The sequence below is a fragment of the Narcine bancroftii genome, chromosome 2, assembly GCF_036971445.1.
Source record: "Narcine bancroftii isolate sNarBan1 chromosome 2, sNarBan1.hap1, whole genome shotgun sequence".
Classification (NCBI taxonomy): domain Eukaryota; kingdom Metazoa; phylum Chordata; class Chondrichthyes; order Torpediniformes; family Narcinidae; genus Narcine; species Narcine bancroftii.
Window position 1 is genome coordinate 178,277,602 of NC_091470.1, and position 13,916 is coordinate 178,291,517.

At 41.2% G+C, this 13,916-nt stretch overlaps 1 protein-coding gene across 11 annotated transcripts in view; it reads right to left on the reverse strand.

Moving 5' to 3' along the window:
* Positions 1-239: 239 nt before the first annotated feature.
* Positions 240-13,916, reverse strand: part of LOC138754655 (uncharacterized) — a 30,878-nt gene continuing 17,201 nt past the window's right edge. For 7 of the 11 annotated variants that reach the window (XM_069919248.1, XM_069919255.1, XM_069919245.1 and 4 more), the window contains 3 exons: positions 12,989-13,069; positions 5,271-5,378; positions 240-448 (listed from right to left, as the gene is read on the reverse strand). In XM_069919248.1, the coding sequence (XP_069775349.1) occupies positions 399-448; positions 5,271-5,378; positions 12,989-13,069 (239 nt within the window). In that variant the 3' untranslated portion in view covers positions 240-398. Of the gene's footprint in view, positions 449-3,918; positions 4,030-5,270; positions 5,379-7,530; positions 8,105-10,827; positions 12,606-12,988; positions 13,070-13,916 lie in introns of those variants that run through there. The other 4 variants (XR_011351862.1, XM_069919249.1, XM_069919250.1 and 1 more) reach the window with 4 other exon arrangements.

The following is a 13,916-nucleotide window of genomic DNA, read 5'->3' on the forward strand; positions in this document are numbered from 1 at the left end:
GTTTCTGAAATTATGGTGTTTCTTCTGAGTTTGTTTGAAATTTGGAGATTTTTTGGGAAGTTTCATTGGAACTAAAGGGAGATAGAGAATTACATCCCCAACAGCAATGGTGCACTGCAATGCAATTTGTTTACAGTCACCACACTGGACCCCTTGGCGAATAGCACTGAAAAATGTTGCAGTGATTCAAGAAGAGTGCTCACTTCCTCCATCCCATTGAGAACGTTACTTCTACCAAACCCAAACCCTAAATATTTATTGAGATTCTCCTGTTAATGTAAGCATGCTCAGATTCTTATTGTTACATTCTGTGACCCTGTATTCTCAGGCCAGGTCAAATGCTGCCTCAATGCTTGTATTTCCCTCACATCAACGCACAGAGCTTAAAGCACAAGAGCTCATCGCGATGGCAGTCTGCTGGATCTGCGAACTTTAGTCCATGACTTCACTGTGAATAAAATGCAAATGAGATTGTGTTAATGTGTGATTCACCAGCATTTTAACCATGTCAAACTTTTAATCTCCACCTCTCATTTGCAACCAGACTGTTGAGTGGTGGGGCAGACTCGATGGCCTATTTCTGCTCTTATATCTTATGGTCTAATGGATTGATGATCTCACATGGTCACTCAAACCTCCCTCCCCTCCATCGGCATCTCAAGATGCCGAGGAAAAGCAACAAACTTACCAAAGAACATATTCCACCCAGGCCACACTCATTTTTTTCCCTACCAAAATGCAACAACTCTCACTGCCATTCATTGGCCCACTTTCTCAGTTCATTTAAATCGTAGAGTTTATTGTCATAGACATCATACCATGATGTTATGTGCAACGTTTTTCACTGTGTACTCCATCATCAATTTTACAGGCATTGTCATTCAAGTCATTAATATAGATAACAAATATGAGTCTTCCCACTGCCTCCATTCACAGAGCCAAAATAATTTCTCACATTCCCTCTCTTATGATATCCAATGAACAGCTCTTCCCCCTCCCATTCTTCCCTTTTTACCTCAGGCCCAAAATATCAGTTATAGATCTTTACCCGAGTGAAATACGAAAGTGTGCAGATTTTGTGATTGTAATAAAAATACACTGAAATTCTGGAGGAACCCACCCAGTCTTTGTCCATAGGAGACAAAGATAGATTGTTGATGATTCAGGCCTGAGCCCTCCCTCAGGAATAAGCAGGAGTCAGAAAGAGGAAATCTCAGACCCAACAAAAGGTGTTAATTAGACATGATAAGAGGGGAAAGGTGATTACCTCTGCGTGAAAGGAGACAGGGAAAAAGTAGAAAGACAGAGACAGTGGAAAGAAGTGAGGGGCGGGGTTTAATGGGAACTGGAGAAATTGATGTTAATGCCATCTGGTTGGAAGGTGCCCAGATAGAGATGAGGCATTGTTCCTCCAATTAGCAGGTGGTCTCAGTCTGACAGTGCACAAGACCACGGACAAAGGGAATGGGACGGGCAATTGAAACAGGTGGCCACTAGGGAGATCCATGCTATTGCAGTAGTCTTTACCTCCATTAGATGCTGCAAGACCGACTGAGTTCCTCCAACATCTCTTGAGTTTTGCCTACAATCATAATGTCTGCAGACTTGTGTGCTTCGCAACAAACTGGAGTGAACCCAGCACCTAACCATGTGGCTTCTAATGTGAATAACAACCCTTCACCGCCACCCTCAGCTGTGAAGCTAATTCTGCAGCCAATTGGCTAGCTCACCATGGATCCAATCTGATTTGACCTTCCGGACCAGTTTATTATTTGGGATTTGTCAAAGGCCTGAGGAAGTCTATTGACCTGCCTTAATCTTCTTGGTCACTGCTTTCTTTCATGTATAATGGTGTGAGAAATAAACTTGAAACAAGGGCATGCTGACTCTAATCAGTGCTCACAAACCTATATTTGTTTTCTGACACATGTTTTCTGACTCCCAAAGTATTTTCACATTGTCCAGGGTGAATTTAGAAGTGAGGAATAAAACATGAAAGTCTGCAGACACCATAATTGAAGTAAAAACAAGATGCTGGAGAAACTCAGCAGGTCAAACAGTGCCCTTTGTAGAGCAAAGATAAAGGTAAATAATCAATGTTTCGGGCCTGAGTCCTTCACGTTTTGGCTCATACCTTGATGAAGGGCTCAGGCCCGAAACTTTGGTTATCTACCGATCTTTGCTATATACAGTCCTCTGTTTGACCTGCTGAGTTTCTCCAGCATCATGTTTTTACATTCAGAAGTGAGATGGAATACTTTCAGTTTCAAAATACTCAAGAAGTTTACACTTTGCAGATCAAAGCAGCTGACTTGACAGGATCCCTATGTAACACTTTAAAAACGTATCAGGGTGCCATAGCTATCATCTCCGAGATGGATTTCTGGCACGTGTCCTGCATGTTCAGTCGCAATACACCTAATGAGATCTACTATTGAGATCAAGCACAGCAAACATATGTGAATGCTATCACCAAGTACAGGAGGGAGAGAGGTCAGCTTGTTGAATGGTGTAATGATAACAACCTTACACTCAATGTCAGCAAAACCAAGATGATTGTGGACTTCAGGAGGAAGTCAGGGGAACACGACCCAGTCCTCATCGAGAGCTAAGCAATGGAGAGGGTCAACACTCCAAATTCCTGAATGTCAACTTCTCCCAGGATCTGTCCTGGAGCCTCCATATTGATGCAATCATAAAGAAGGCTCACCAGCAGCTAGACTTTGTGAGGTGTCTGAGGAGATACGATACGTCACCAAAGACTCTCGTAAACATCTACAGATGGACCGTGGAGAGTATTCTGGCTGGTTGCATTACTGTCTGGTACAGAGGTGCCAACTCTCAGGACAAGAATAAATTTCAGAGGGTTGTTAACTCGGCCTGTGATCATGGGCACCAGACTCCACTCCATGGAGGACGTTGACTTGAGGCGGTGTCTTAAAAAACCAACCCCTATCCTCAAAGACCCCCACCCCCCCAGGCTGTGCCCTCTTCACTCTGCAACCTGAAGACAAGCCTCAGTGGCACAAGGGCAGACCTCCGCCATCAGATTCCTGAATGATCAATGAACCCCAGACACGGCCTCACTTTTCGTACCCTGTCATTGTTATTATTTTATTTTTATCGTAATGTTGTAAGATGGTTACACTATGTATGTTTGCACTGTGATGGTGCTGCAACACCTCAAATTTCAGGACTCGTTCATGACGATAAATCCTGATTCTGCTTCTGATTCTGAAGTGGCACATCATCTTGACTGGGAAACTGGTTTCTATTCCTTTCTCACTGAGCCTAAACTTCTCTCCTCAACTATATTGTAGTCGTGCACACATACTGGAGCAATGCAAGATGACTTACTCCTACCTTCTCAAGGATAGGAATATCCATTCCCAGTGACTAACAAAAAAGATCATGGGTAGATGATAAACTGAAAAGTAATTATGGTTCACCTAAAATGATCATGAACACAGATATATTGATGAGTAATGAGGCAACCCTCTAATGGATTGAGGAGTTATGTAGGTTGTAAATATGGAATAATTTTTGATGGAAATCTAATGGGCAAAGTTTTAGAACATAGCAGAGTATAGGCCCTTCAGCCCAAAATGTTGTGCTGACCCGTATCAAGCTAGTCCACATTAATCTAACCTTTCCCTCCCTCATAGTTCATAGCCCTCCATTTTTCTTACAATGAGGATTCTTTTAAATGTCTTTATTTTATTACCCTCTACCACTATCCCCTCCATGTTTCTCCCCCCCCCCCCCAGCAATGCATTCCAGGTTCCCACCACTCTCTCTAAAAATAAACTACCTCTGACATCTCCCCTAAACTTCCCTCCACTCACCTCAGAGGAGTGAGTCCTATTGCTGGCCTGGGAAAGAGGCACTCTCTATCTCTGTCTCTCATAATTTATATACCTCTATTTTCATCTCTCATCTTCGTCGCTCCAAAGAGAAAGGAGCTAGCTTGTTCAATCTCTCTTCAAAAGACAATCTCTAATCCAGGCAGCATATCCTGGTAAATCCTCCCTATAAATGAAGTGAAGTGAACAGAACTGAACACAATATTCTAGGTGTGGTCTAACTAGAATTTTATAGAGCTGATACATTACCCCAGAAAGCTTGAACTCAATCCTCCGATTAATTAAGGTCAGTACACCGTACACCTTCTTAACTACCCTATCAACCCATGCAGCAACTTTGAGGAATCTATGGACTTGGATCTGAAGATCCCCCTGTTCCTCAAGATTGTTAAGAATCCTGACATTAACCATGCATCCTCAAGATCAACCTTCCAAAATGCATCACCTCAAACTTAACCAGACTAAACTCCATCCGCCACTTATTTGCCCAATTCTGAATCCTGTGTCTATATCTTGTGGTAGCCTACAACAACCTTCCACACTATCCACACACTGACAACCTTTCGTGTTATCTGCATACTTACTGACCCATCCCCCTACATCTTCATCCAGGTTATTTATAAAAATCACAAAGAGCAGGGATCCCAGAACAGATCCCTGCAGAAATCCACTGCTAACTGACCTCCAGGCAGGATTCATTCCAACTGCTACTACCCTCTGTTTTCTGCAGGCAAGCCAATTCTGAATCCACACAGCCAAGGTTCCATGGATGCCATGCCTCCTGACTTTCTGAACGGAGGACCTTGTCAAATATCTTACTAAAATCCATATACTCCAAACCTACCTTCATTTCTTTTGTTACCTCCTCAAGAGACACATAGAGGCTCATGAGGCATGGCCTGCCCCTCACAAAGCCTTGCTGACTATCCCTGAGGAGACTATTCTTCTCCAAATGCTTGTAAATCCTGTCTCTAAAATTCCTCTCCAAAAGTTTGCCCAAACCTGATGTGAAACTCACTAGACTACAATTCCCATGATTTTCCTTATTACCTTTCTTGAACAAGGGAAGTATATTTGCTCTCCTCCAATCTTTTGGTACCATTTGGTCAGGCAGGATGCAAAGATCATCACCAACACCTGAGCAATCTCTTCCTTTGCTTCCCATTGTAACTTGGGGTATATCCCATCCAGCCCTGAGGATTTATCTATCCTGATGTTTTTCATAAGCTCCAACACTCCCTCTTTCTTAGTATCAACATGCTCCAGCACATGTACCTGTTCTATGCAGATCTCACATTCATCAAGGTCTCTCTCCCTTTACAAGGTAACCTGCACTATAAAAGCCTTTCCAGAAAATAGAATGACCCAATTTCTCAATGACGGTAGAGGAGAAAAACGAACACTTACTGTATTTGGCAAATATGATAAATATTATCCCTGAAGAAAATACATAGCCCACCACAGCAGAGGCAGTGGTTCCTGAAGATTCTCTCAGGGGATACTTGCATACTTTAACTGTTGTGGGAAAAAAGAAGATTTTTCATGAAATTGAGATATTTTTAATCGTTTTAATTCTAACCTAAGTTTAAATGGTACAAAACCCAAACTGGAGAAGTATACATTGAACTGGTCCTTCCCTGCATCTGAATCAGTCTCATTAGCAGGGAAGGACCATTTGCCACAAAAGTCGACTGAGAAAGAGGGGACAGTCCTGTGGAAAGAGATCAAGTCAAGTATACTTGGCATATTTTCCCCAGAATTCAGATTAATGAGATAATCGCATTGCAATGTGAGATTCTTAATAGGATTTAAAAGAGAGATGCAGGGAGGATGTTTCTAAGGCCCTGGAAACAAGAACTGTAATCAAAGAAAGCGTGCGCTCATTAGGTCTATGTACTGGGACCATTTGCCAACACTGCAATCATGCCCTTCATGATTGCTGTTTAAATGTGATGAGGATTTCTGCCTCTACCATCCTTCTAGGTGATACTTCTCATCCTTTCATCAATTATTTTACATCTATGTGCTATGGTTTATGACTGTTCTGTTAAGGGGATAAAACGTCTCCCCCTACTTACTCTACTCAGCTTTCCTCAGTTGTACAGTATATCCCCCATTATCCAGAATTCAATCAACTGGAAACTCAAACAACCGGCCAAAAAAAGAGGAAATAAATAAATAAATCAAACATAAATGAGAATAAATAAAACTTTAAATAAAAGTTTACATTGTGAAAGTGAATGTTCTTCAAAGCAACACACAACCTCTTGGTGAAGATTGGAGCAAACATTCAATCAGCGGAGCCCTGGCCACAACAAATGCTTGAATAAAGTTTCAATAAAGTGGTGTTTGAAAAAAATGGTGGCACCCAGGATGAAGAGCCGGCCGATGCACCTCACTGCTCGGGCAATTCTCACAAAGTGTCTCCCTATCCCTGCCTGGTAAGGGTCTTTATCATTATTAGAATATTATTATACTAATAAGGCTTTATTATGACGATGGCATGATTAGTTAGATCCAAATTTACATTTAAATTTTGTAAGTTATGAGAATTACCTTATTAAAGTAATTACATAATTAAAGACTACAATACTGATTTTTTTTTCAAATGACATTTTGCACTATTTTGTCTTTTACACTATTATTAGAGTGTGTCTCAGTCAACCGGAAAACTCGCATATCCGACATCCATGATCACTGTGGGTATATACATAGAGGAAATCTATTCACAGCCTCGCCTTCCCTGAAGAGCTCAAGCCTAGTTTATCCAATCTTTCCTCATACTTACAATATTTCTGACCTGACAATGGCCTTGTGAATCTTTTCTGCACTTTATTCATCTTCCTGGAATGTGATGTGCACAACTATCTGGAGTGAGAATGCTGTATCTAATCCGCATTATATACAGCTCTTGATTACTGATTATATTCTCTGCCATGACTCAGAAAAGAAAGTGTCCCACCCATCTTTTTAATCTGTTGACCATCTGTAGCATTATGAACATACAAATGTACCCCATACCACTCAACATCCCCATGTTTATTATGTACATCCATGGCTTGTTGTACTTCCTTTAATGCATTATAATTTTTTTTAAATTTAGACATACAACATGGTAACAGGCCATTTTGGTCCATGATCCCATGCTGCCCAACTTACACCCAATTAACCTATAACCCCTGGTACATTTCAAACCATGGGAGGAAACTGAAGCTCAAGGAGAAAATTCATGCAGACACAGGGAGAACTTACAAATTCCTTACAGACAGCACAGGATTCGAACCTAAGTCCCAATTACTGGTGCTGAAACAGTGTTGCACTAGCCACTACACTAACTATGCCGCCATTCTCCGTTCTCCGTTCCTGGATTAAGTTCCATTTCTTCTGGAGCAGGAACATTCCTTTTTATCCTGAGCATATTTGTATCAGCTGCAGACTTTCACACCACCTTACATTGAAATGTAACTCATTCATACATGAAACAAACATCAAGGGACCAAGTACTGAACCCTTGACATCATATACTGGAAACTGCTTGCAAATCTGTTCTTCCTCACCGATTCCTGCCCGACGAATAAGAGATTGAATGAAGCAGCCATACCATATGAATACATTATGTGATGACACCACAGTAGTTCAAAGTTCAGATTTATTGTCAAAGAGTACATGCATGACATCACCTACAACACTGAGATTCTTTTTCCTATGGGCAGGCAGAATTACCACTTATTAGTAGTGCAAAAGAACTGTACTCAAGAAGATACATACACATGTAAGCAAATAAAGAACTGTAAACAAACTGTGCAATAGAGAAAAAAAAATCAATAAAGTGCAAAAGAGTCTGTAAATGAGTTCCTGATTGAGTTTGTGGTTGAGGAGTCTGCTCCTGAACCTGGTGGTGTGAGTCTTGTGGCACCAAGACCTCTTTCCTGATGGCAGCAGTGAGAACAGAGCGTGTGCTGGGTGATGTGGATCTTTGATGATCGCTGCTGCTCTCTGACACCAGCGTTTCCTGTAGATGTCCTCAATGTTGGGAAGGTTTTGTCTGGGATGTCCTGGGCTGTGTCCACGACCTTTTGCAGGGCTTTCTGCTCAGGGATATTGGTGCCCCCGTACCAGATTGTGATGCAGTAGATGATGAGCTAGGTTGGTTATCAATTCACGATGAGACAGAATGCAGAAAATAGAATGCAAGTCTGGAGGCATAGTGCCAAATAATATCCTCTCTCTTTCTCTCTAAACTTCAATTAGAAGAGGAAGATGATCATTGGCTTCAGGAGAGGGGGTAGAGTTCACACCCCATCCATGTTAACAGTTCTGGGGTTTTTTTAAATAATTTTTTATTTTTCACACTATGAACCATATCAACCAAAATATGTACAAACATTTCTCATTAAATTTATACAGTGGTCTTTTCTCCCCTTTTTACCCCTTTCCCTCCCTCCCCTCTACCCACCCCCCTCCAAAACCCATAAATAAAGCAATATCTTCACATAAACAAGAAAAATGTGTCATCTATTTATTTCACACTGAATCTAGTTGTTTTCTCTTCTTATCATTTTCATTCTCATTCTAGGGGATGGAGGTCGTAGGCAAGCTCTTCCTGATATGTTCCATGTATGGTTCCCAAATTTGTTCAAACAGTGCGACTTTATTTTTTAAATTATATGCTATTTTTCCCAATGGAATACATTTATCCATAAGTTTAATTTCCTGCATTGATTTAACCATAAATTTGGCTACTTTATTCTTTTCACTTGTCTTTTGTCCAGTTTTATCCAACATTGGGTCTAAATCAAGGTTAAAATCACCTACTATCAATATATTTCCTTGGGTGTCTGCAATCTTCAAAAAAATATATCTTGCATAAACTTTTGATCCTCCTCGTTAGGCGCATATACATTGAGCAAATTCCAAAATTCTGAGTATATCTGACACTTTATCATTGCATACCTCCTAGCCGGATCTATTATTTTCCCCTCTATTTTGATTGGTACATTTTTGTTAACTAGTATGGCTACACCTCTAGCTTTTGAATTATAGGATGCTGCCGTTACGTGTCCTAACCAGTCTCTCTTTAGTTTGTTATGTTCCGCTTCAGTTAGATGCGTTTCCTGCACAAATGCTATATCTATTTTTTCCTCTTCAATAAATTTAGTAGCCTCTTCCTTTTAATTTGGTTATGTATTCCATTAATGTTTATAGTCATATAGTTCAACATGGCCATCTTATATCTCGCTTACACCTTTTTTCTTCCTCTTCGTCACCTCCATCCTCCTTTCCGAATTTTCATCTCTTAGTTTTCTCTTATTACACTTAATGTACGACAACACATTTAAGACATAAAGTATCCCCGCAGTTCCCACATTCACTAATACCTTAACCCCAAAAGTTCCCCCCATCTCTGACTTGCCCCATATCCCTTGCCAGGCAACCACAGCTCCCCTTTCCATTTGGATTGCGATCTTGTTCGCAGCGTCAACTGATTTTGCAGAGACGGTTATTCCCCCTCCACCCAGCCCTCTCCAGAAAACACTTTTTTTACACAAATAACAAAACTCTCTTCTTTTTTTCCCCCTTATTCCCTTCCTTCCCTTCTCTTTTCCCTCTTTAGTTCTTTACATATACATTGTTTTTACATCTTTATGTATACTTTATCGCCGTTCTTCATTCTTGTTACATCTCTTCATCTCTTCTGTCCTGCAAATGTTCTGCTAATTCTTGCGCTTTCTCTGGATCCGAGAACAGTCTGTTTTGCTCCCCGGGTATAAATATTTTAAGCACGGCTGGATGTCTTAATATGAATTTGTAACCTTTTTTCCATAAAGTTGATTTTGCTGTATTAAATTCCTTCCTCCTCTTTAAGAGTTCAAAATTTATGTCTGGGTAAAAAAATATTTATTTGACCCTTGTATTCCAATGGCTTATTATCTTCTCTAACTTTATTCCTTGCCCATTCCAGTATATTTTCTCTTGTCGGGTATCTCAAAAATTTTACTCAGATGGATCTTGGTTTTTGATGTGCCTGTGGTTTCGGAGCTAATGCTCTGTGAGCCCTTTCTATTTCCATTTCTTCCTGCATTTCTGTCGTTCCCAGGACGTTCGGGATCCATTCTTTTATATATTCCTTCATGTCTGCACATTCTTCATCTTCCTTCAGGCCCACTATTTTTATGTTGTTTCATCTACTATAATTTTCCAACGTATCAATTTTCTGAGATAACAACTCTTGTGTCTCTTTAATTTTTTGTCACTTTCTTCCAATTTTTCTCTTAAGTTGTTTACTTCCATTTCTAGAGCCGTTTCCCGCTCTTCCACATTCTCTACTCTTTTCCCTATTTCTGTCATTACCAGTTCTAACCTTTGCATTTTATCTTCTGTTCTTTTCATTTTTCTTTTAATTGCATTAAACTCTAATGACAACCATTCTTTTAGTGACCTCATTTGTTCCTCAAAAAAGACTTTATCTATATTCTGTTCATCAATTTTACCTTTTATTTTCCTTTGTCCATCAGTTTTACCTTCTATTTCTCTATGAAGATCTTGGTCTTCTTTTTCCTCTTCTTCTGTGTCTGTATCTGTGTTTATATCTTCTTCTTTCTTTGTGTCTGTGTCTCTTCTGTTTTTCCTGATGAGCTGCTTGTATCTCTGTCGGGCCTCTTGGTCCTCCCCTCCTGTGCTGTTCGTCTGTTGTTCCTTCTCCTCCAGGTGAGAGCCCTGGTGTTGGGCATTCTTCAGCTGCCCGCTCCTCTGCTGAGCCCCCCTCCCGCCATTGTCCTCTTTCTCCTTTGATTGCGCAGTTGCGCACTTTTGTTTGGCTCCGAGAGCCATTTTTGTAGTGCACCGGCTGGTGGGTTGTGACTCTGCAGGGCAGGCACTGATCGCGAGGGTTGGGCGCTCCTTGTCACCACAGCGTCCTGTTCCTTTGTGCAGGTAAGGCTTTCTTTCTTCTCCAGCGACTTTCTCTTCTTTGTATCTTTATCTTCAATTTCTTATATTCTATTTTTGTTATGCTTTGCTTTTTCCTAACTTTTTTCCTATTTTCCTAGAGAGGGCTGGTTTTCCCAACTGGCCACTACTCCATCACGTGACTCCTCCGTTAATGGTTCTGGTTGAAAAAGTAGAAAACTTCAAGTTTTAGGAATATAGGTACATATCTACAATGACCTGACCTGGGACAAACACATTCTTGTGATATGAATGTGTGTGAATGTTTTTACTCTCTTAGAAGACTAAGGATGTTCAGCATGTCCCCTCTGTCCCTCAACAACTTCTACAGGGGTATGATCAAAAGCATAGTTGCTCGATGCATTGCAGCACAGTATGGAAGCTGCTCAGCTCAACATGGGAAGAAGCTTCAGAAGGTAGTAAATGCAGCTGAGAACATCATGCAAATTTCCCCTCCTTCCATGGACTCCATCTACATCCACTCCTTGGAGAAGGCAGCCAACAGACAAAAAGATCCCATCATGCCCTGGACATATCCTCACTTCCCTCCTCCCACTGGGGAGAAAGCTTAAGAGTGTAAAAGCATGCATTAACATGGTTAAGGACAGTTTCTTTCCCTGCATCCATCAGGCTCCTGTGTGAACCCCATATCAGGGCTATCATGCTGCCCTTACTTAGTGCGAATTGATCTTCCTTTGTGTTGCAATCCTATACTCTGTAACAATGCTCTTCACACAAGTGAATCAGAATCACAATTTATTGTCATGAACATGTCACAAAATTCTTTGTTTTGCAGCAGTGTCACAGGTGTGTAATTATTGTCATAAATTACATTTAAAAATAAATAAATAGTGCAAAAAGAAGAGAACATGAGGAAGTGTCTGTAGTTCATTCAGGAAACTGATGGCAGAGGGGATGAAGCTGTCCTTGGGCCTCTGGAGACTCATCTTCAGGCTCCTGGACCTCTACCCTGATGGTAGCAGAGTGAAGAGGCCACGGCCTGGGTGGTGAGGGTCCTTGAGGATGGAGGCTGCTTTCTTAAGACATTGCCTCTTGTAGATGTTCTCGATGGAGTGAAGTCTGGTGCCCGATGGCAGTCTTTTTCTGTCCCATGCGTTGGCACCTCCATACCAGGCAGTGATGCCACCAGACAGAATACTCTTCACGGTTCACCTGTAGTTTTCAAGAGTCTTTGGTGACAGGCCAAAACTCCTCAAACTCCTTATGAACTAAAGCTGCTGGTGAACCTTCGAGATTATATAGATATGGAGCCTCCAGGACAGATCTTCAGAGATGTTCACACTCTGGATTTTGAAGTTCTTTCTACTGCTGGTTCGTGTTCTCCTGATTTCCTCCTGGTTTTGCTAACGTGGAGTGCAGATATATCAGCTCATTGAGATAGATCGAGCTGACCTATCTCCCTCCTGAATGCTTCCTCATTGCCATCTGTGATTCTGCTGACAATCATGTAGTCATTGGCAAATTTGTAGAATTCATTTGAATTGTGCCTCATCCCACAGTCATGGGTGTAGAGTGAGTAGAGCAGTGGGCTAAGCACACATTCTTAAGGCTCACCCATGTTGATCATCAGTGAGGAGGAGACATGGTTTCCGACTCGTATTGACTGTGGTCTTCCAATGAGGAAGTCAAGGATCCAGTTGCAGAGGTGGGTGCAGAAGCCCAGGTTTTAGAGCTTGTTGATCAGCACTGAGGGTATGATGGTGTTGAAGGCTGAGCTGCAGTTCCTGTCTAGGTAGTCCAGAGCTGAGTGGAGAGCCACTAATAATGCATCTGCTGTGGAGCAATTGTGACAGTAAATGAATAGCAGATCTTTATTTAGGTACGAGCTAATTCTGGCCATACCAACCTCTCAAAGCATTTCATCTGCTCAAAGAACCCTTTTCACTATACTAGGTATTTTGAGACAAATAAACTGAAAACAAACTTAGATAGAGGAGTGGATTCCGATGTGAACTTGCAATGAAGACCCCACATGTATTGCATGGCAGAATGAAGAACTGTGAATTAAGTGGGAGATAGATCTAGTGTGAACCTGCTGCTTTGGTGGGGGAATGATACTTTTATGCAAGAGAGCTCTATGCAACATTGTAGATTGTTTCATCACTTTGGTCCTGACTTACATAATGCTAATTGTTACTGTTTACATCAATACTCACGGTTGTTGTACCCGCTATAAATTGGCATTGCTGAAATGATCACTGACAAGCCCCCATACACCAGAAAAAAAAAACGATGATCTGTTAAAAAGATTACATATGAGGTCATAACCAGGCAATGCACACAGATATCCCATCACCTTATTTACCAAATCAACTTAACTGTTACTTTAATGATGGAACCTGCTTGAATTTCTGTGATTTCACTGCTCACTGTCATGGTTCCAATTGCATTGAGATAGAGACTCTGAGGTGCATGGCACAAAAACAGGCCCTTTAGTCCATAATGTCCATGCTGACCTTTTGGAATCTGCACTAATCCCATTCTTCCATACCTTGCATATTTAAGTGCCTGTCTAAATGTCTCTTAAATACTGTGGTTGCACCTGATTGCTGTTAAGAAATTCTGAATCAAGAAGAATGAAGTTCTGGTTTTTTTGTGGGAGGGATGATACTCAAAACTTCTGAATAAATTTAATTTATCCAAAATCAGTTTAATACCCTCTGTAAGGCCCAGTATACGCTCAATTCTAAACAATGGCAAAGTCACACATATACAAGAGGATTTTTTTTCTGGCAGGGTAGAGTAGGTCGTGTTGAGAATACAGGGAGGCTGTAGAAGGACTTAGACAGATGAGGAGAAGGGGCAGAGAAGTGGCAAATTAAATACAATGTCGGAAAGTGGACGGTCACGCACTTTGGTACAAAAAAATAAATAGGCAGGTTATTTTCAAAACGGGGAGAAAATTGAAAATTCCCAGATGCAAAGGGACCTGGGAGTCCTCGTGAGGGACAGCCTGAAGGTCAACTTGCAGGTTGAGACGGGGGTGAAGAAGGCAAATGCAAAGCTGCCGTTCATTTCAAGAGGAATAGAATCTAAGAGCAGGGATGTGATGTTGAGGCTTTATAAGGCCCTGGGGAGACCTTA